Source organism: Cucurbitaria berberidis (assembly GCF_010015615.1).
Source record: "Cucurbitaria berberidis CBS 394.84 unplaced genomic scaffold K460scaffold_6, whole genome shotgun sequence".
Lineage (NCBI taxonomy): Eukaryota > Fungi > Ascomycota > Dothideomycetes > Pleosporales > Cucurbitariaceae > Cucurbitaria > Cucurbitaria berberidis.
In genome coordinates this window covers 377,928-398,575 of record NW_024468940.1, presented here as the reverse complement: position 1 = coordinate 398,575, position 20,648 = coordinate 377,928, and the positions used below count along the sequence as shown (strand labels likewise).

The 20,648-nt window shown below is 48.8% G+C and overlaps 7 protein-coding genes across 7 annotated transcripts; 2 read left to right on the top strand and 5 right to left on the bottom strand.

Moving 5' to 3' along the window:
• Positions 1-155: 155 nt before the first annotated feature.
• On the top strand, positions 156-828 carry K460DRAFT_436223 (uncharacterized protein). The gene has a single exon (XM_040938408.1). It carries the CDS (start codon positions 200-202, stop codon positions 413-415), a length of 216 nt encoding a protein of 71 aa, XP_040783310.1. The 5' UTR covers positions 156-199; the 3' UTR covers positions 416-828.
• Positions 829-1,625: 797 nt separating this feature from the next.
• On the bottom strand, positions 1,626-5,855 carry K460DRAFT_370704 (tyrocidine synthetase 1). The gene has a single exon (XM_040934213.1). The coding sequence runs from the start codon at positions 5,701-5,703 to the stop codon at positions 1,855-1,857; it is 3,849 nt and encodes a 1,282-aa protein (XP_040783309.1). The 5' UTR covers positions 5,704-5,855; the 3' UTR covers positions 1,626-1,854.
• A 1,316-nt stretch (positions 5,856-7,171) lies between these two features.
• K460DRAFT_321174 (uncharacterized protein) lies at positions 7,172-10,538 on the bottom strand. Its single transcript, XM_040930466.1, has 3 exons — positions 8,386-10,538; positions 8,108-8,329; positions 7,172-8,057 (listed from the first exon to the last, which is right to left on the bottom strand). The coding sequence occupies exons 1-3, from the start codon at positions 10,312-10,314 to the stop codon at positions 7,290-7,292; spliced, it is 2,919 nt and encodes a 972-aa protein (XP_040783308.1). The 5' UTR covers positions 10,315-10,538; the 3' UTR covers positions 7,172-7,289.
• Positions 10,539-11,227: 689 nt separating this feature from the next.
• On the bottom strand, positions 11,228-11,573 carry K460DRAFT_191775 (uncharacterized protein). The gene has a single exon (XM_040927123.1). The coding sequence runs from the start codon at positions 11,528-11,530 to the stop codon at positions 11,306-11,308; it is 225 nt and encodes a 74-aa protein (XP_040783307.1). The 5' UTR covers positions 11,531-11,573; the 3' UTR covers positions 11,228-11,305.
• Positions 11,574-12,989: 1,416 nt separating this feature from the next.
• On the top strand, positions 12,990-14,519 carry K460DRAFT_294393 (glycoside hydrolase family 28 protein; the record flags this gene model as incomplete). Its single annotated transcript, XM_040929488.1, has 4 exons — positions 12,990-13,379; positions 13,432-13,517; positions 13,570-13,825; positions 13,881-14,519. 4 exons carry the CDS (start codon positions 12,990-12,992, stop codon positions 14,517-14,519), a joined length of 1,371 nt encoding a protein of 456 aa, XP_040783306.1.
• A 103-nt stretch (positions 14,520-14,622) lies between these two features.
• Positions 14,623-16,100, bottom strand: K460DRAFT_410157 (glycoside hydrolase family 30 protein; the record flags this gene model as incomplete). The annotated part of the gene is made up of 2 exons (XM_040937344.1): positions 14,623-15,220; positions 15,280-16,100. 2 exons carry the CDS (start codon positions 16,098-16,100, stop codon positions 14,623-14,625), a joined length of 1,419 nt encoding a protein of 472 aa, XP_040783305.1.
• A 288-nt stretch (positions 16,101-16,388) lies between these two features.
• On the bottom strand, positions 16,389-18,861 carry K460DRAFT_294507 (uncharacterized protein; the record flags this gene model as incomplete). Its single annotated transcript, XM_040929494.1, has 5 exons — positions 16,389-16,764; positions 16,821-17,290; positions 17,404-17,437; positions 17,494-17,611; positions 17,664-18,861. 5 exons carry the CDS (start codon positions 18,859-18,861, stop codon positions 16,389-16,391), a joined length of 2,196 nt encoding a protein of 731 aa, XP_040783304.1.
• Between the last annotated feature and the right edge of the window lie 1,787 nt (positions 18,862-20,648).

Sequence of the window (20,648 nt, the reverse complement as noted above, 5' to 3'; positions counted from 1 at the left end):
TAATGGACGCGATCTGGTTCGCGATGTTGAAGATGGCATGTCTGGCGACACGCTTCAGTATCCGCCAGGTCCACCACCACTTCCAGGCTCGCGTCGAGCAACAGTAAGCCAAACTTCAACCTTCACATAATTCACGCTTTAATATAAGAAGCAGTTGTTTGCACCTGATCCAAATAGCCAACTCGCGACTTTCCGCCACATGGTTGGCATCCACAGCACCAAAGAATTCGCGGCCCAAACCGCCAACCAAAAATCGCATTATATGCCAGATATCTCTCACAATGATCTTCACTTCGACGGCCGCGCCGTGCCAAACCTTGGCATGGTAAGTTACATCCGCTTACGAACCTCGTTTGATATAGACGAATCAACACCTACGCGATCATGTCAAGAGACAGTGAACATGCTAAAGTGAAGTTGAAGAAGAACTGTACTAATATCCAATTCCCGTGTCCAATATAACCGCGTCTGCCACCGCTCAGCCCAAGCAAAACGCGGCTACAAATTTGCCTCTGTGCTGATATAGTCCTGCCTAGGAATCCAAATCATCGTCGCCGCCGCACTCACCGCCATGGGCGCCGCAAACACAAACCACGTCAGTATAAACCGCCTTCGGCGCAACAAACACCGTAATCGCCGGCATTCTAATCTATCTGAAAGGCTCCAGTCTGCCCAACCGCATACGATGGTACGAGAACGAGTGGAAGAGAGTACATTGAGCAGCGCGAGCGGGACTTTTCAAGGCCGGAAAGTCGACTAAGTGTCGAGGAGGTGGTGAGCGTGGTAAAGCCAATGTACGAACAAGTCAAGGCGGATATCCAGACCAATACGCCAGAGATGTACATCTCCGTTAGCGACATTCGCGCCCACTCCGCCGCTGCAACCAACCCGCAAATTCCTAAAGCCCAGAATCTAATAGGCGGTGCGGGAGATCGCGGACGCAGCAAACTGGAAGAGCTGGAGCTCAAGTACGGCCACAAGGTTACGGATCTCTTAGAGGAATGGCACATAAGGAAGAGGAGGTGGAGAGCGAGGTTGAGAGTTCAAAGGCTAGGGCGCTTACGGCGTTGCAAAGTGAGAAGGACGGCGCGGTCAAAGGAGCGAGGGATTGGGACAAGGAGATAGAGGAACGGGGCGCAAGAGTTGCAGAGAGGGAACTAGAGCACGCGCGATCGAGCGTCGTACAAAGAGGAATGGAATTCGCAGGTGAAGTTGATGCCGCAAAGGCTGGAAGCATTTCACGGGATATTGATATCACTAAAGCAGACATCCTCCAGCGTGGCAACTCACTTTCTCGCGACCTTGACACCGCTAGAACTGCGGCCCTGCAACGTGGTAGAGATTACGAAAAGGACATCTAGGTAAAAGCCGCTCGTGTCGCGGAAGCAGAGCATGAGCTAGAAAGGGTGTTCGACCAAACAAAGAATGCTGCACAGCGGGCTGGTGAAGGCATACACAGAGCTAGAGATAGTTTCCAGAGGGCTGGGGAGAGCGTACAGAGGATTGTGAAAGCGGTTGTTGATGAAATACAACCTCATAGGCGGGACTGAGTGCTGGACCAGATTAGTTCTTGATGCGTACAGATTGTAGTGGGACGTGTTGGGCATGTGAGGAAGCAGTCATTTGGTTGATATATTAATACCCATATGTTGAAAGTAAACTTTGATTGAATATAGATGCATGTCTATGTTCTACACTGTGCCAAAAGATTACATCGTCAGGAAGGATCGTAGAAGTCTGTGCCTCCTCTATCTTTATTGACCCTCTCGTCGAAAATAATCATACACTATGCTCGTGAAATTCCATCTCTCATCACATCGATCTTTTTGGGCGGTCGTCCTCCGCTGCCATTCTTCAGATCGGCTCATCCCTGGGCTCGATAAGCACCTCGTTGACGGAAACATGCTCCGGCTGCTTAAGCGCATAGACAATACTATTCGCCACGTTCTCAGGATCCAGTACCTTCGCACCACTCGGCTCACCATACTTCTTCAATGCCTCTTGATCTGTGCTCATACCTAGTAGATCCGTCGCTACATTACCCGGCTGCACACTCGTCACCTTCAGTCCCGTGCCTGCCGTCTCGAGCCTCAAGCTCTGCAGCGTGGCCTCGACGAAAAACTTGGAGGCTGAGTAGACGCCTAGGCCGGGGAATACCTTGCGGCCTGCGTCAGATGAGATGGCGACTAGGTGGCCTTTGTTGCGCTTAAGCATTGATGGTACGACAGAGGAGATTACGTTGAGGAGACCTTTGCAGTTTACGTCGACAGTTTGGTTCCATTGATCGGTTTGCGTATTGGCCATCATGGTGAAGTACATAACACCAGAGACGGAGACGAAAATGTCCACGGGACCGAGTTGCTTCTCTGCTGCGGCAACGAGCGCTTCGACTTGCGCTTTGTCAGTCACGTCAGTCTTCTGGGTGATAATTTTGCCATCCAGAATGGCAAGGCGTTTCTTGAGGTCATCGAGTGCGTCGACACGGCGGGCTGCGAGGGCGACGTGGCAGCCTTCTCGCGCGAGAGCGGTAGCGGTAGCGGCACCGATGCCTGAGGAAGCACCCATTACAATGGCGACCTTTCCAAAGAGGGGACCGCGTCGAGGGAGCCTGGCTGATCCGCCTGCAGAATCTTGGCGAATGGGTGGATTTGGTAGCCAGCCTCGAGCATACCAATGGCGCGTGTAGGTTTCGAGAAGTACTTGGTCGACCTTTGGCCGCTCTACAGCTAGGCGTAGAGGCCTCGTCTTTGCATTATCGAGCACAACGACATCCCTCAGGAACTCGATACTAGGCATACCACTTCGGAGGATATCAACCGTGAAAGCACCGTCACCACCCTTAGCAGAGCCTCGCTTGTCGTCCCAGAGCGCAACCCACTTCTCAAATTCTGTTGGCTTCGTGGGGTAGCCTAAAGCGTTTAGGTCTTCGAAAACTTGGCTGATATCCACGGGATCAGGATCACCAATGTGGAACACAGTCTGCTCCGTCTCGGTCTGGTTGCTGAGGTGGAGTATAGCCTTGCTGACGAAGTCAACTGGTGTCATCTCGGCACGCCAACCCTTGACGTCCGGATAGTGACCGATCCTGACCGACTCAACAATCAAAGCCGTCAAGAGATCCCAAGCATTCGCGGCACCCGTCTCGCTATGGCCACTGATAGTGCCCAGACGATGTATCTTGATAGGAATACCCCTTCGCTGAGCTTCTAGCGCCAGCTGTTCGGCTACCCATTTCGTTTGCCCGTAACCATCTGCAAGCTTGATGACATCATCCACCTCGAGCACAGTGTCTTCTGACAATCCCTCGCGACCTGGTGCCGGAAGGAGCACTCCGTTGGTAGATATGTACTGCACTGTAGCGCCGCCTTGAGCAGCAAGACGCAAGATTTCTCGTGTACCGCCGACATTGGGCTTCTGCAGCGCAGCATAGGGATATACCAAGTTGACAGTCGCCGCCGCGTGAACGATCACGTCAAGGCGATCAGCTAACGTCTTGAAAGTGTCTGGCGCCAGACCAAATCGCTTTCGGGACAAATTTCCTGGCAGAATCTCCACGCGCTCCATGATGTTGTCGTTCCAGAGGTTGAAGTCCAACAGGTTTCTACGAATCCTTGCAATACCTGCAGGTATGTCATCCTGTGAAGAGTCCGCAAAACGGACCATGCAGATGATCTGAGCAGAGGTGGTTTCCAAGAGGTCTCGGAGAAGAAAGGCGCCCAAAAAGCCAGTAACACCGGTGAGAAGTACAGTCTTTGCATCCTTGAGAGCGCAAATCTTGGGATTTTGAGGCTGGATATCCTTATCCAGAACCGAGTCAGCGCGCAATACAGCCGGCAGATTGTCCTGTACCTCGGCGGTATGGCCGTCTCGAATAGCACGAACAGTGTCCAGATGCCCATTAAGCGTTGCTGGATTGGCGAGACGTGCAACTGGTACTCTGAAACCGAATGTATTGGACAATCGTGCGGCGAGATCAGCCAGTAGGAGTGAGTGCCCGCCAAGATCGAAGAAATTGTATTCAGGAGTGATGGAGCTGGCATTGACACCCAGAATTGAGGCCCAGCTTTCGGTGACTTGTTCGATGGTAATGGGGCTTTGCTCGAATTTGCGTGCACTGCCGGTAGGCGAGCTAGGTCTTGGTGGAGGGAGAGCTTTGAGGTTGACCTTTCCGGACACGTCGCTAGTCGGCAGCGTATCGAGTTCGACCCAAAGTGAGGGTATCATGTAATGTGCGAGGTATGGCATAAGCATGCGCCTCGCAGTCGCGCTACGGCCTGTCCGGTCAATCTCCACGACTGGGCGTTCTGCCGAGGAATCTTTGTCTCGAACAAAGTATGCCACCAATTGCCGATCAATACCTTCTCCAAAAGCCACCACAGCACAGTGGCTAGCAGCAAGATTTTGGACGATTGCGCTTTCGACTTTACCGGGAACGACTGAGTATCCTCGAATCTTGATCATAGCGCCAACGCGGCCGGTGATTTCGAGTAGTCCGTTGGGAAGAAGTCGTGCCTTGTCGCCAGTCCTATACATGCGAGCACCTATCTTCGAACTGTAAGGATTCCGAATGAAAGCTTTAGCAGTGGTCTCTGGGCGGTTGAGGTATCCTCGAGCAAGCAAGTGTCCGCCTACGAAGAGCTCGCCGTTCTCTCCTTCGTCAACTTTCTGGCCACTCTCGTTAAGGATGTAGATGTATTTGGTGTCGATAAGGGGGGGTCCAACTGGGCAGTATGGAGCATCTTTATCGAGTTTCTCAAGCATATCCTTGATGTCACCACAGGCAATCTCATGGGTCTCACAAGCACTGTACACGTTGAGCAAACGGGTGTTTGGTAGTGCTTTGATGCCTCGTCGTGCAAGATCGGTCGTGACTACCTCGCCATTGAGCCAAATGGTCTTGAGGTTTGGTAAGCGGGTGCTGAGAGATTGGTGGCGGGCGAGGACAGCAGAGAACAATGTAGGTGTAAAGAGAGTCTCGGTAATCTTCTTGGAGGCAAGTAGATCTACGAGCATTCGTGGGTCGTAGCTTGCTTCATCTGGAACAGCAACAACTGTGGCTCCTCGTAGGAGCGGGCGAATGATCTCCCATACGAAAAAGACATTGCAGGCCACTCGGTCGCCCGGCTGGAGATCTGAGAGTCCAAATCTGAGATTATACGAAAGGACTGCTGCTCTATGTGGGTTGGCGATACCCTTGGGCTTGCCAGTCGTTCCACTGGAATACGCAACAAACGACAAGCGGTCCAGATCGGTCTCTTCTGGTAGCGGCGGTAGTTCAGAATCTTCCACGTGACCATTGGTCGTCTGGTTTTGCTCATCCAGAACCACGAGCGGAGTACCTTCTCGGATCTTGCCGACTTCGGCGCTAGTTGTGACGACGACACTAGGCTGTGAATCTTCGAGGACGTCCGCGAGTAAATCTGGAGGATAGGCCAGTTCTAGCACTAAGAAGGCACCGCCCGCGCGCAGGGCTGCCAGACAGGCAATCACATAGTCGGCGGATCGCGGCAGCAGGACGCCAACTAAGCTGTCACGGCCCACGCCATGGCCCCGCAGTTGGTCTGCGAGGGCAGCAACCTTGTCGTGAAGTTGCTGGTACGTGTACGTATTCTTGTCATCTTCTAGGGCAATGGCATCGGGTGTAGCTTGGACCTGTTTTGTGAAGAGCGCTGACAGGTCTTTGGTAGTGTCGATGATAGACATGGTCCTGTTCTGTTGAGAGGAGGGGCTGGTGGGAGGGAGTTCGCAACGTACGGGTCGTTGACGTATCTATTTATTCAATTGCTATCCCCATACGCCGGGATCCGCAGCTACGGTAAGGTTGAGCAGGGTGTCAGAAAATTCGAAGGGTCGTTGGAGACTCGCTTATTATCCTACGCCTGTGGTTGGGATCCATTATGTTGTGCCGAGAGCGTGCCGATAACGTCATTTGGCTAGCGTCGACGGATGACCCCAGAACGCCCTTCTGATTGCTCAACCGCATCCTACGTTTCGATGCGGCTAGATGGCTGTCCGGAGTATCGCTACTGTTAGTGTGGTTTGTCGGCTGGTCGCTGGTGGCGTCCGCCTGGAACTGATGGAGATGCATCCCCAACTGCAAAGAAACTTTGTCAATATCGTTGTTGTCATCTCTGCGTTCCGTTTGGCGCTTGGGCTTTGCAAGCAATGTCGGTACTCGGAAGGATGCTCTATCAGATACGCAAGGCGGTGTAACTGAACAGCGCATCACCAGCGGAACGGCAACACACAGTCGCATGCTGGGGGTGAACAGAACGTCCTGTACCTCAGAGCCTCAAGTCACATTTGCCATTCACCAGAAGCGAGGCTAGCCGCTGCTGTTGCTGTTGGATTCGATACACGTTGCGGACAAGGTCTTCAAGCACAGTGATCGTCGCATTCAAGGAGTAGGTAGACAGGTCCAAGCATCGCTGTCGTTCAATTAAGCTCGGAACAAGGGGTATGTACTTGGGAGGATCCACTTTACCTAATGCTAGCTACTATGACAGTACCTCCCCCGACAGTACCGCTATCATGCCATGTCCAATCGGCATGCTTCGATTATCTCCTTCAAATATGGAGCCCAACGACCAACGGACCGACTCGCGTTGACGGTGTTCGACCCACTTCGTAGGTTCAGACCGAGGCGCAAACTGGTTGCCAAAGCCAACGGGCTGTTTTCGAAGAGGCATGACTGGTGCAGCCGCTTGGTTGCTACCTACGCTACGTATCTTTCTAGACGACGTCGTCGGACAGCTTCACCAAGTACCTGCCGTCTTATTTCGTCTCAAGCACCTGCAAACGAAGCAAGGCGCACTCTGCCATGGTCGGTAACGGACGCAATCACTCGCGTGCTGTATCGCGTGTCGATCATCGAGACGCTTAGGTAGGCGTGGATCAGAATTGCGATTTCGATTTCAACCTTGTGAGAACACCTGTGAAGTTTAATCAAACAAGCTGCTTGTGCAACAGATTGTGCGACAGCGAGTGCGATGGAGGAAAGCAGCATCTGACGGTGGAGACGCGGGGGAGGGGCCAAGATGACTAACCACACTTGGTTTCGTGTACTAGTTAGGTAGTGTAGGGAGGGTGATGGGATCGCCTTTGTAAGAAATATGAGCTTCTATCATAACATCATAAAACCCCCGTGGAGATAGTAGGTAAACAAGTTCAACGTCCGAATGAATTTTATTTATTCACTTCACTGTGTAAACTATCCATTACTAATCCGAATGCCACTCAGGGCACTTTTCACGGTCCGTCTCACTGTTCAAATTACAGCCTGAATGCGCTCAACCCTGCCACTTGGTCCGCCGCTGTCGAAACATGGAAACCATGCCGATCGGTAGCAGTCCGAAATCGACAACATTCAAGCCACCAAACTTTTCCGTCATCTCCGGGCCATACATCTGTGCGACCCACTTCCAATAAGCATCCATGGAACTCCAGTCAGAGGTGATACCACGCAAGTTGTTTTGACCCTGAAGCTGGTTCAGGGCCTGACGGACCTGTACGCTAATGTCGATAGGCTCTTCTGCCGGACGCTTGAGCAACTTGGCGTACGTGCTACGCAGCTTAGCCTTTCCAACACTGGCAAACTCTTCGCGATACGCAATAAACTCAGCAAAGGAAAAGAAAGTATCGGCGTCTTTGGGCTTCCAGTTCGGGTCCTCCGTGTTGTATCGCATGTTGCGGATGTCGCCCTTGTCGAACGTACGTTTAGCAGAAGCGTAATCGTCCCGCTCCTTCTCTTCATACTCGTCAAGAAGATCATAAGGGTTCTCGTTGACAGATTCTCGAATCTGAAGCAGCCCGACGAACGGCGACTTGAGATCTAGACCCCCGAGCTCAACGGGGAAAAAGAGAAAGCCATCGGGGACACTTGAGACGCAAAAACGCTCTTCAATCATCTTCTTGAGGTGTTGCACAATGTTGCTACCTGGAAAGATGCTCTCTTGGATGTGGCGATGCGTAGCGAGCATCTTGTCGACATGATCTCGACCAAAACAATTGGACGCTTTTCCAAAGTTTGAGCTGAAGAAGGTCGCTGCGTATGAGTTCTATTTCGATGATTAGTGAGTTGTGCAATCATGGAATAGCTATTACCTACCCAAGCTTGGATATAATCGATGACGCTTTTCGACTTGCCCTGCAACTGCTTGCGTAGTTCTTCCACGTGGCCATCTACCATCTTTTGGTCGACTTCAAATCGACCATTAGATGCCTTCAAAACAAGGAAGCCCCAACGGATTTCACCCTCAGGCAGATGCTCGTCGATACTAAGCTTCACGTCCTGAGAAATGCGAACGCTCCCGGTCTTTTTTTCGTCTAGCTGCAAGGATGTCAGAACATGGCCATGTAACGAATAATTTTGGTTTAGTCATTTACCTGGACTCCTGTGGCCTTCGTGAACTTGCGGATACATGCCCAGGCGCTGACGCACTTTTTGTAGTTCTTGTTGAAGAACCAGACATCGTCATAGAGACGATGCATGAGTGCGCCATCGGTGGCTTGGTTCACACCAAAGTCCAAGCAGAATAGCACTGTCTCGCCAAGCACATCACTCAGAGTGTACGACCCAGGCGTTCCGCGACGTCGAACACGTTGCTCAGACGACTGATCATCCGTGAACTTGAGAGGTGCTTGTAAGAACTTTTGGAAGAACTTCCTCCACTTCTCAGAAACACCAAGAAATTCGAGTATAGAGAGCACAGATTCATGCGGGAGAAGTGAATTCCAAGATTCGAAAACAGTGCGAAAGCAGGTGAGCTCGTTAGCAAGCCGCGTATTCACGATGATCTCGGTAGACACTAGGTGAAGAAGAGTCTGCTTCGCCTCCACTGGTCGTTTTGACTGTCGATCGTGCTCGTAGTCTTCGTCCTCTTCGCTGTCAATACCACCTCCATCTCGGTTAGTTGTTTGTTGCGTGTGCATGTGATGCATCCGCATTGAGTGTGACTGGTGTTGCATTGGCATCTGCACCGAACGCGATGCCATTTGCATTTGTACTGGTGGCGGCGCGATTGCGGACGAATATGAATTAGAGACCACGTCACGCTGCCGCTTTCGACGACGAGAAGTGTCCACGTACTCTCCGTACTCGGCTTCCTCCTCACCCTCATGGGTCTCAATCTTCTGAGTGTCGTGGTCCAATAGCTGGTGGGCAAAGTATCGGCTGCGATGAGTTTTTATGCGTCTATCTTCAAGATTGGGAGCCGCCGCTTGGCCACGGTCGCCTAGAAAATACGCGCGACGCATACGATCGATCTTTGGTACGCTATTGCGGCTACTCAACCAAGCGCTGTGATCGAGTGTAGCTAAGAATCCATTTTTGAAGAAGACAGACCACTTTATGCCAATGTAGTGTAAGAATATGGCCTGAAGAACATCGGAGTCCATGTGTATGGACCAAGAGCCGTTCATCTTCCGTCGTTGTTCGAGTGGAACGTACTCACCCCACGTCCAGCGATCAAGGGCTGACATGCGAACGTTGAGTATGTCGGCAATCTCCGCCAGAATTACATCATTGCTAAGGAAATCCTTGAGTGCTTCACGCTTCTCGTTGGACAGTAGATCTGAGTTTTGAAGTCCGTTTATGACCCAGCGAAGCGTGGATACACTGAACTGCGATGGGGCGTTGAGGCTGTTCTCGAAATCCATCACTTTATTACGCAACTCACGGATAGCGGCGACAGCGTCCTTCTTGTCCGTGATGAACATCTCATCAAGGTATGCCTTTAACGCTTGCACATCGACTTTGGCTGGCTCAAACACGTTCTTCTCCCACTCGGCTCGAGCAGCGAGCTTCTTGGCGCCCGGCAGTTCTTCAAAGCTCTCCGTCATCTCGATATCACCATCTACAGGCGAGTCTTTCTCCGACGAAAGCCACTCCGTCACCAGTTTCCCGTAGAGGTCGGCATATTGGTACTTTGTGGACTGAACTGAGAGGTACTGCAGCAGCGTCTTCTCCCAGCCCTCCAGTACTTTGGCTGACACGGAAGGATCAAAGCGAGCCTGCTCCAGGAAACGGTCGAGATTCTTGAGATCAATTTCAAGTGGCGTATTACCGCTGATGACACGACGACCGGACCGGCCATCTTTGCATCTTGTGCTACTAGTCTTGATGCCCAAGCACGACTTGGTTCCATCCACAAGGAGCAGCAAGCGCTTGAGTGGTTCTTTCTCGGCTTTGACTGTAGCCAGTAGCGCAGTGTACTCCTCTTCAAAGGCAATGCGCTGCTTTGCAAGCTCTTCGAGCTTGGTAGTGGTGATGGTCTGGAGTGTCTCGGAGAACACACTGCCCGATGAAGTCGCCATTGCGCTGACTTTGGTAAGTTCTCCACAAGGATCGGCTTTGTATATGATGCTTGAAGAGGAAGTGTAAAGTGAGGTTCGAGAATCTATACTTCGTGCGATCGTGGGTTACTGATCTACTGAAAGCGCTCGGTCCGCGCTGGTGGGGAGCTGGTCGTCTCGGGAAGGCTGAGGAGGGTTGGGTTTTCTGGTGAGGTCGTTGGGGCGAGTAGAGTGCGGGGAGGTTGTAGCTTGGCTAGAGATAGGTGCCCAGGTGAGTGCTTTATAGAAAGAAGTTGCACTGCTTCAGGCAGCAGGCACTAGACGCACAGACCGCGTGTGCAAAGTGCAGAAATGGTACGCCAATCGGATCTTTTGCCTGCTCTTACTCGCCAGTTTTACGCAAAGATTAATGGTCGAGAGCAGTGAACACGATGGTGGCAGTCACGGCTGAAAGCCGCATCAGGCTCGTGATACAGTCGGGTACGGGAAGAGAAAGCTTGTCATTGGTATAATCTACAACATGTGTCGTGTTTGTTGTCCTTTATTTTAGCTTCTAGGCCAGAGCTTTCTTAAAAATAGCCCTTAAAAAAAGCTTATAAGGCTTCAAGATGCAGGAGCTTATTAGCGGAATAACATGACAGAACGCACTTCGCAGATTCCGCCTCAAGTCAAGATACTGGCTCTGATTCATACCTACCCACGTCAAATCAGAACGCTGCCCATTCGCTGTCGAAGACACATGCCCAAGTTCTGCGTGTGCAAAGATGAAAGCCTTTGTTTGTTACCCGCTGGAAAGGGGAAAGCCCGACAGAAGTCATTCTCCGAGTGCCTTTCTGTACTCTTTCTTGAAGTCTAGCATGTAGCCTTCAGAGGACTAATACCGTAAAGGCAAAATGGACGTCTCGCTTCTTCTCAAACTCGGCTCCGAAATGAGGCAGTCAGCCAAGGCTGATACAAGTGCAAGAACCTCCAAATCGGCGTTCTACACGAGCTTGGAGAGGTCACAAAGTAGCTAAGCCCATGTATCGATGTTGACTGCGAGATTGTTACAAGGTGGATCTGCCAAGGACCAGGACGCAATGTGGTGACCTGAGAAGGGCGTAACAATTCCGTTCTCCTTAACCAGAATGTGTTTCAGCGAACCAAAGATGTCCCAACGCAGTCGGTTCAAAAGGTCATTGCGGAGTCGACCAGGCGTTTTCTCGTAAGGTATCACCGGGGGAAGGCTAGGCTCCATTGCGAATATGAGTGGGTAGGCAGAGATCAAGAGAAAGACAGGTGATGGTGGAGAGTTGAGGTTTCGGCGGGGCGAGGGCTGGGGCCAAGCCCGGGGTATTCGAGCGCTTGCCGCAATCCAGCTAGCGCACCGCCAGCCTCCGTTCCACGTCTGTGTGGAAGCCTATCATCTATAAGGAGTTTTCGAATGTCAAGTCGAAGGCCAAGTATTGCGTTTGCGTGGTTTGTTCATATCCGTACCTTTACGAAGAGACTGATACTGATCAAGCGGTTCATGTAGTCATTCCACAGCCCATAACCATCACCGGCTTATGCGGTCCGAAGTATGCCAACACTTCGTATATGATCGAAACAGACTTTCCATGCTGCAACGGCGAGACGTGGAAGTGCGGCAACTTATATGCGCACCTTCCTAGCCTTCCACACTGGAAAATTTCACGAGACTCATTCACGGAGGCTCGTGTCTCTCTGGAATATGCTCTTCCCGTGCCTGTTCGGGGCTTCCCTCTGAATAATCCATGGAGGAAAGGTATGCGTCAATACGGTCCTGATATGTGTACCGCTTACGCTCGATTGAATTGCACATAGTTCTCTTGCGACGCAAAGAAATTACCAAACTGGCCCATCAAAGCCACATCTCACGACCTTCTTGCCTGCCAGCAACTCTTGCAACTTGTCTTGTAAGCGTCCAAAGGTGACATTTCCATTTTTAGTCTGTCCTCATCGCTTTCCATCGCCTACTGGAATGTATGCACCTACAGAGCTCCTGCCAAATATTGGTTCACGGAAGAATTTCTCGTACTGTGATCGCCGAAGTCGAAATGCATTACCCAAAAACATACCACAATTCTTCCCATTCTTTCTAGAACATTTTCGCCGCGGTGCGAAAGCAAATCTAGATCTATCATTATCATCTTCTCTTGCCCGCTGCTGACTATGCGCGATGGCGTCATAGTATCCGAATTCTCAGTCCTTTCTGCGCAATGCGGTCCGCGCTCGCAGGTTCACTTCAAGATGTCACGAGAGAAACCATCAAATGAAGGTCTATAGCGAGCAGACTCATCCATGACGCGGAAATTGGACGCGCCTGCATCATTCGCGGGAAAATAGCCGTTCTACCGCCCACGAACCACAGTGCAGCTGACGACCCTTAATCCGCAACATTTTCCAGGCACGACCCCAGCTGTCAAGCTACCCCAAGCTTTATCCGAGGAAGCTTGGAAGGCTTGGGGTTAGAGCGCGGGGTCTCCGCAAACAATGTGGAGATGACCAACAGCAATGTCGATGAACCGCGTGCCATGGCGGAGAAACTTATGTCAACGCCAAGAGACCTGCAAATGTGTGTATCGCTGGAAAGAAGGAGATGAAAATTGAATGAACGTATTTAAGCCGCAGGGTAGGACCCCGATTACTAGCAACTCACAGGTTCAACCTCTTACCAGGTAGTCGGGACGCTCACAATGAAGTCCATTTCGTTGCTGCTCTCTTTCGCTGCCTCCCTGGCTTTGACTTCTGCGACTCCCTTCGACAACAATGCGATACCTGCAGGCGCATCCATCACCCTTCCTCGCTCCCTCTCTAGCTCTTCCAGCTTCTCTCCTTTAACGCGAAGCAACCATAAGAAGAAAGACAACTGGGGGAACGCTGTGGAAAAGGATCGCAAGAAGATCAAGATCCGCGCATCCAAGCATGACCGAGATGACATCAGCGATGACTTTCTGTGGGCGATCAAGAAGGCAAACCACGGCGGCCTGGTGCATTTGGAGAAGGGAAAGAAGTACGTGATTGGGAAGAAGCTAGACTTGACTTTCTTGAAAGACGTTTATGTGAAGCTTGATGGCGAGCTGAAGGTAAGTAAGGACTGTTTAGCAGTAAGGAAGCATGAGGGCTGACGATTCTCAGTTCACAAACGACATCGACTACTGGCAGAAGAACAACTTTTACTATCCTTTCCAGAAAAGCATTACATTCTGGGTTTGGGGTGGAAAGTAAGTCACTCAAACGCTATCGCTTCTCATGCGAGTACTAACAACGACTCAGAGACATCAAGATCTACGGAAAGGGTGTTATCAACGGTAATGGACAGGCTTGGTGGGATGGCTTCTCCGGTGCAGAGATCCTCGACCCGAAAAACAAGTTCTACCGACCGATTCTTTTCCTGACGGACAACGCTACCAACATCGAGATTGCTGGACTTCACCTCAAGGATTCGCCATGCTGGACCACTTTCCTCGTCCGCACCAAGAACGTTGTGTTTGACAATATCTACATTGACGCTGTCTCCACCAACGTATCTGTAAGCTGCCCTTTCCCCAATGTCCTTCTCACTCATGTACTCACATATTCAATAGTCCCTTCCCAAGAACACAGATGGTTTTGACTCCCTCAACGTCGACGGTCTTACCGTGACCAATACCCGCGTCAATGTCGGCGATGACTGTTTCAGCCCAAAGCCGAACACCACCAACATCTTCGTCAAGAACCTGTGGTGCAACGGTACCCACGGCGTCAGCATGGGCAGTATCGGCCAGTACCCCGGTGTCAAAGACTACATATCGAACGCCTGGCTCGAAAACATCACGCTTCTCAACGGCCAGAATGGAGCGCGCCTGAAAGCCTGGGCGGGTCCTAACGTAGGATACGGCTATATTGACAATATCACGTACAAGGATATCCACATTGAGAACACGGATGCTCCGGTCGTTCTGGATCAGTGCTACTTCAACATCAACAAGACGGCTTGCGCCGCGTATCCGAGTAACGTCAACATCACCAATGTCAAGTTCTTGAATGTCTACGGCACAAGCAGTGGGAAGAATGGTCGGGTAGTGGCGGATTTGAAGTGCAGTCCTGGCGCGACGTGCAGTGGAATCCACCTGGAAAATATCAACATTACCAGTCCCGCGGGAGCTCCACCGCAGATTGTGTGTGAGAATATCCAGGGCGATGTAGGTGTCACGTGCGTGAGCCCGAATGCGACACAAACTTGAGGAGTATATATGATGGAGAGTGTTAGATAATCTAGTAATCACTACTTGTATTCCAGTACCTATAGCTCAGCACAAGCTCCAGGATGATTTTGGCGACGTGCCCTCACGCAGCGGGCTCCAACACAAATGTCAGCATGCTACGCCCCGGGACCTGCGCACTAACACTCCCTCCATCCGCTGCCAGCGTCGCAGTTTGCTCTTCACAGTCATGGCTGTTATCCGTAATCCACGCCTTTGCCGCATTCGCCGTAAAGCCATTCACCTTAATCGTCACCGCACCAGGCCCGGTCCCGCCTTGGATCACCTGGATTGCAATCGTCCCATCCACGTTCTTGAACGCACTAACCTTGCTCCCATTCGGGCCACCACTCGCCGCTACCCTCACAGCACCTGGCTGTACATGTCTACTCCAATTGGCAAAGGCCCAGAGACGCTTGCTGGGTATGATTTGCTTCTTGTCATCAGAGATACGGATGAGCTTCGAGTTTGTGGCGCCGCCTTGCACTCCGATCCAGTACAGATAGGCTGATGCATTGGCACGAGTGACGGCGTCGTAGATTTTGTTCGCCCAATTTAAGCCTTCGCCGGCGCCGTTATTAGAGTAGAAAGCTGTTGCCCAAGGGCCTTGCAGGTCGGCGTTTTCGGTTTGCCAGACGCGGTGGGGGGTGTTTATTGGACTTCCAGGTTGGGAGGTGTAGGAGCTAAGGATGGTCAGTACTGCACGCCCAGAAGGGAGGCAAAGAGTTGAAAAATGACTCACTGCGCCGTGATTGTGCCTAGCATACTGCTCACGCCGCTCAAGGCAGACATCATTCCCTGTTGACTGCTCCAGCCTTCTGTATCACAACATGTGACTTTTACATTTGTGTAGTTTGCCTTGTCTATTGTTGGCCTCAATACCTTGACGAAGTCTGCCGCCTGTTGCCCATTGCTTCGCATACTCGCATAGCTTGTCGTCAAATCCGGCTCATTCAGAAACCCTACATGTGTGACCTCAACGCCTATCTCTTTGTAGTATGCAATATATTGGACTAGATAGTTCGCATACGCCTGCTTCCAGTCACCGCTTGAACAGCTTGCTCCGGACACCCCGCAGAGCGATCCTCCATTCGCGTCGTTGTTGTTCGTTTTCATGTACCCAGGTGCAGACCACGCGTTTGCGTAGACGGTTCTTACACCGTAGGTTTTGACTGCTTCAGTGGTAACCCACACTTGAGAGTTATCGTTGCCATCCCAAACGTATTTTGGCGCTGCATTTGGGCCTCCAGGATTCTTGGGCTGGATACTGACCATGTGGTCACTGCTTGAATCTGGGGACGAGCCGATGCCGTTCCTGAGTATAGAGAAGCCGGCGCCGGATGTGCGATTGAAGAGTAAGTCAAGCGCATAGCGTTGCAGAGGCTCCGAGAGAGCTTTCATCTGGTTGGCACGCTGGAAAGTCTCGCTCATACCAAAGCCATCCATGGTCTGGTACGTCTTCGTAAGGTCGACGGTTACGGTAGATGCCTGCCGTGTACCGAGAGTAATTCGCGTCTCCGCAACTGCCGCGTTAAACACAAGGAGCAAGTTCCATACTGTCATCCTGATTATTAAAGGGGTGATGGAGCCGGGCAACACCCCTTGAATTGCAAAGCGCGACTTTAGCGATTCTTTTCTACTCCTGAGCCATAAAAGTGAACGTTATAGACAATTTCACTAACCTCGTTTACTCACATTACCCAGATTAAGCCGGCAATTACAGTGCTGGCTATAACCCCGCAATATGCAACTAATCCACATTAGGTCTTATCACCATCACCACAGCAAGCTACCTTCTCTTCGTTCCCCATGTAGGTAAGCTCAAAGCTAAACTTGCATGATAATTGCCCTCTAGTTACCGATGCGTTGCTGAAGTATAACTATACTGTTCCTTGTTATGTCTAATATAGCCCTGCTAACCTCCTCCGCCCCTTCAACAGCGTCATAATGCGAGAGCGGTACGAGCGATACGTCTTTGACGGCGATGTCCATCTCGCGCATTGTGTGATAAACCGGGGATACTACGATCTCTCTGATATCATTGAAAATGATCTGAAGTTGTACGTAGAGCTTTCTCGCCATGACGTTATCGTAGCTGCAGAAGGCGAGTATATTCAGATGTGAAGATGCGTATGATAGCTCTTGGCTAGTTTCTTCTCCGGAGAGCTCGGCCAATCTCTGCGAAGCGCTGAATAAGAGTACTGCACAGCCAGTGAAGCTGGTATAGCTAGACTCGCCAACGTGCGTTAGCTTATAAATAGGTCATTATGGGAGTCGACTTACATAGAAACCCAGCAGTGCGATCGGATCAAACCGTTAGTCTGTAGTAGTGATGCCACCCGAGCGGATTGCCGTGCCGCCAAGACGCATTGCTCTTCAACGTGTTTTAGGGCGCCCAGGTCATTCGTGTCGATAGAGGTATTGCTTAAGCGGGACCTCCCAAGATCAACTAAACAAGTTCGAAAAGGCTCAACAAACACGCCTAGGAAGAGTATATGTAACTGCAACAGAGACCGCTGTGTATCCCAGTTCATAGTGAATGGATCTGCAAGACTGAGACGACTCAGTTGCATCGGCGGTGGAAGGGTACGGTGCCATTCGCTAAGGGACTCGAAATAAACCGAAGCTTGCACAGCCTTTGGCTGATTTGCAGTCTTCAAGTCAATCGCTATGTATGTGCCTAACCGGCCAAGTTCGCCAACGCATTCTTGAAGGAGTCCTTGTTTAGCGTGCGAAGGAGAGGAACGATATATCTATGCAGTGTTAGCAGGCGGCTCGAGACGAACAAAGACGAAGAGTACCCTGCTCAAAGAATTAACGGAACAAAATATACATGGGGTCGTACACTCAGATCTTAGCTTGTAACCCGTGAGTCGTGGCTAGTATTATATGCAAACCAGCTAAATGAATATTAGTGATCTGGAGACAGCCACTTTACTATATTGAGCGCGCAAACCTTTCTAGAAAGACGACACTTCGGAACACATTTCGCCAATAGTGTACTTTCTCTTCGGAGTGTTCTGCCTCAAACGATGGAGACGTAATCGTCTGCCTTCCCATACTGAGAGCTGAGACTGCTGGTTGTTAGTCTATTGTGTCCGAACTCGAAAATCATCAGTCGCTTACACATAAGTCTCCTAGCGCTTTGCACGCTATTAGTGAAACGACATACCGCTAGGCATGCAAAAAGCCGCATGCAGCGGAGTTCACACAGAGCTGAAGATGAGGACAGCATGTACAGGAAGAAATGGAGAAACTTCTCCTGGGCCAAATTTGTATGGCTCTCTGCATCACAATAGCTTCCTACTGCTGCCATTGCAAAGACTTCGGTCGCGTCCACTGGTTTTGAGTCGCTTTGTGGGTGGTAAACAGATCTAACAAGGTCGAAGGCTTCCTCCTGGTTCCAAAGGTAGAGAAGCGAACCTGTTCCAAAGACGAAGGCTTCAACGGCTTTGGTTGTCCTGTCTTCTGATGGAAATGCAGTAACTCTGGTCAAGTGAGGGTTGACACCGAGAGCTTTCGAAATATGGCGTACCTCTTCCATCGCATCCTCGGTGGGCGGTGCTTCATCTTCCGACTGACCTTCCAAATCTAGATCATCTATGTTTACGCTCTCTTGACGGGTAGCTTCGAGTCCTTCCTGCGGGCCAAGTAGCTGATCAAAAGATTCGAATTCGTGAATAGATGGGGGTTTGTTGCCCGGCGGAATTAATGTATCTGGATTTTGCCGTTTTTGCTTGAATTGCTCAAGATATGTTTGGTGGTTCTGGTAGTTCTCTGTTTGCTTGTAAAGCTCGAGCTCTCTTTTGTACTCTTGCAGCCTGTCAGCAACCGGTGTTTCCCAGATGCCCATCCGGTCTTCCTGAGGCAGTTCCCTCCAAGGTTTCCCAGTTTCCTTGGCGATTTCTGTAAAAGACGAATGACTGAGTGCAGGATCCTGCCGGACATACTCCCCGAAGAGCACATAAGCCGTTTTAGGCTTATGGGGGGCATTAGGATCTGGTCGCGGGTGCCGTCGATACAGTCTGGTAGTACGTGCTGCCTGCTGTGAGGATTGCGGCGTTATCTCGGAATGTCCCCCGGGGGCGGGTAGCCCTTGCGATGAACCGCTATACTCACGTATTGCATGTTGAAGTTTCCGGCGATCGCCCAGCCTGAAGTTCAATTCGGTCATGTCGGCTTCCGTGATCGCGGCCACAGTGCCCCAATCCTCAAAGCCGTTTTCTTGTAGGCGCTCCACATACTGGCTGAGTCCAAGCTGAGCGAGTGCCGTACTAAGGTCGAATGCATTGGTAGTGGGGTTCCCCGAATGTCCAAAACTCATCCTTTCTACAATCTCCTGTGGATTTTCGGCAAACGTCATTAAATTGGTGGATATGCTTCGGACTCAAAGCGTAACTATACCGGTGTAGGGACGTGTTTGCGGACTGAAGAGCGCTACGTGGCTAACAGCCCGCCTCTGGAGCTGACGTCACCCCAATAACCGGGTCGTCAAATCGATTCGAATTACTAAATTGGGCAACGCTAACAAGGATCATTACCGTAGGCCTTAAGCTTGACTTATCCTTGAAGATTAGACAAAGTACAAACATCTATACACATTGAGTACCTCTATGATTAGTAATAGCTTAGCAGGTAGTCCTGATGCGTGGGCGTGGGAAGTTCCTCGGAGGCGGCACCAGCGTTGCCGGCTGGGCACTGACTAAGTTAGGCCTGCGCATTAACTACCTAGGTAGCTAACAAGAACTAACGCTTTGTATAAACTTCTAGTAAGCTTCTTTATAAAATTACTAGCAAAAGGGTTTAACGTATTACACGGGCGAGTTAGTTGCCTAGTTAAGTCAGTTATAATACTAAAACCCTACCAAAATTAGTACTATGCACGATAGTATAGCACTATAGAAAATTATAATAATAAATTATAATAAATTAATTTATTTAAAAATTATTTTTACTTTTTACTTATATATTTGCGCATTATGCCTAGCTTTACTATAGTATTTATAGCGCTTTTAAAAAGGCTTATCTACTTTAATATACGCCTGCTTTTTTGCTTTTTTTTTATTATTATACGCCTTAAATTTTTTTAAAATTATTAATTAAAAACTATTTTTTACTATAAAAGTTTTTTTTTTTATATTTTTTTTTTTTTTATATAATTTTTATTATATAGCAGCTTTATTAGCTGCTTAAAATTTAGTAATTTTTTTTTATACTAATATAAACTTATGCGCAACTATAATTACACTTTTTAAAATTTTTTTAAAAATTTTAATTATTAAAGTAAAAAAACTATTTAAGTACTTTTAAATTTTTATTTTAATTAGTATTAATTAAAACTTAAATTTTAAAGTATTGCTTAGTATTTTTAACTCCTAAAAACTGTTTTTAATAATAAGTAGTAATAAAGTATATAATTAAATATTAAGCTTTAATATTACAGCTTTAAAGTTAAAAAAAACTAAACTAGCATTTTTAAAGCTACTTAAAATATTGCTTTTTATAATAGTAATATTAAAAGCTAGTTTAAAGCATAGTAAAAACTTAATTTTAGTAATATAATTAATACTATTGCGCATTAGCTTTTTAGCTTAGTACTTATATACTTTTTTTAAAAGCGCAAAATAACTTATATTAAGTAGCTATAGTAAGTGCAATAAATATAAAAGTATATAAAAAATAATAATTTTTTATTTTTTGCAGTACTACTAGAATTAGATTAATATATAATTTTTATAACTATTAATAATAAATAAATAATAAGTATTAATAATTTTTTTTTTAGTATATTTATTAAAGTGCTTTAATTACTTAAAAGTAAGCTTATTTATTATCTAGCTATTTTTAAAAACTGCAATAATTTAATTATAAAGCAGGCTATTTTTTTTATACTAGGCTAAAAAGTAGTTCTTATTTATAAAAATAATAAAAAGTAAAATAGTTTATTTTATTATATTAATGCTTTAAATTACTATTACTTATTTTTAATTACTTTGCTATACTATTTTCGGCTATTTTTAATAATTAGTACTTAAAATAATAGTTTTATATAATATTTAGCCTATTATAAAGCCTATTTTATTAAAATTATATATATTTTTATTTTAAATA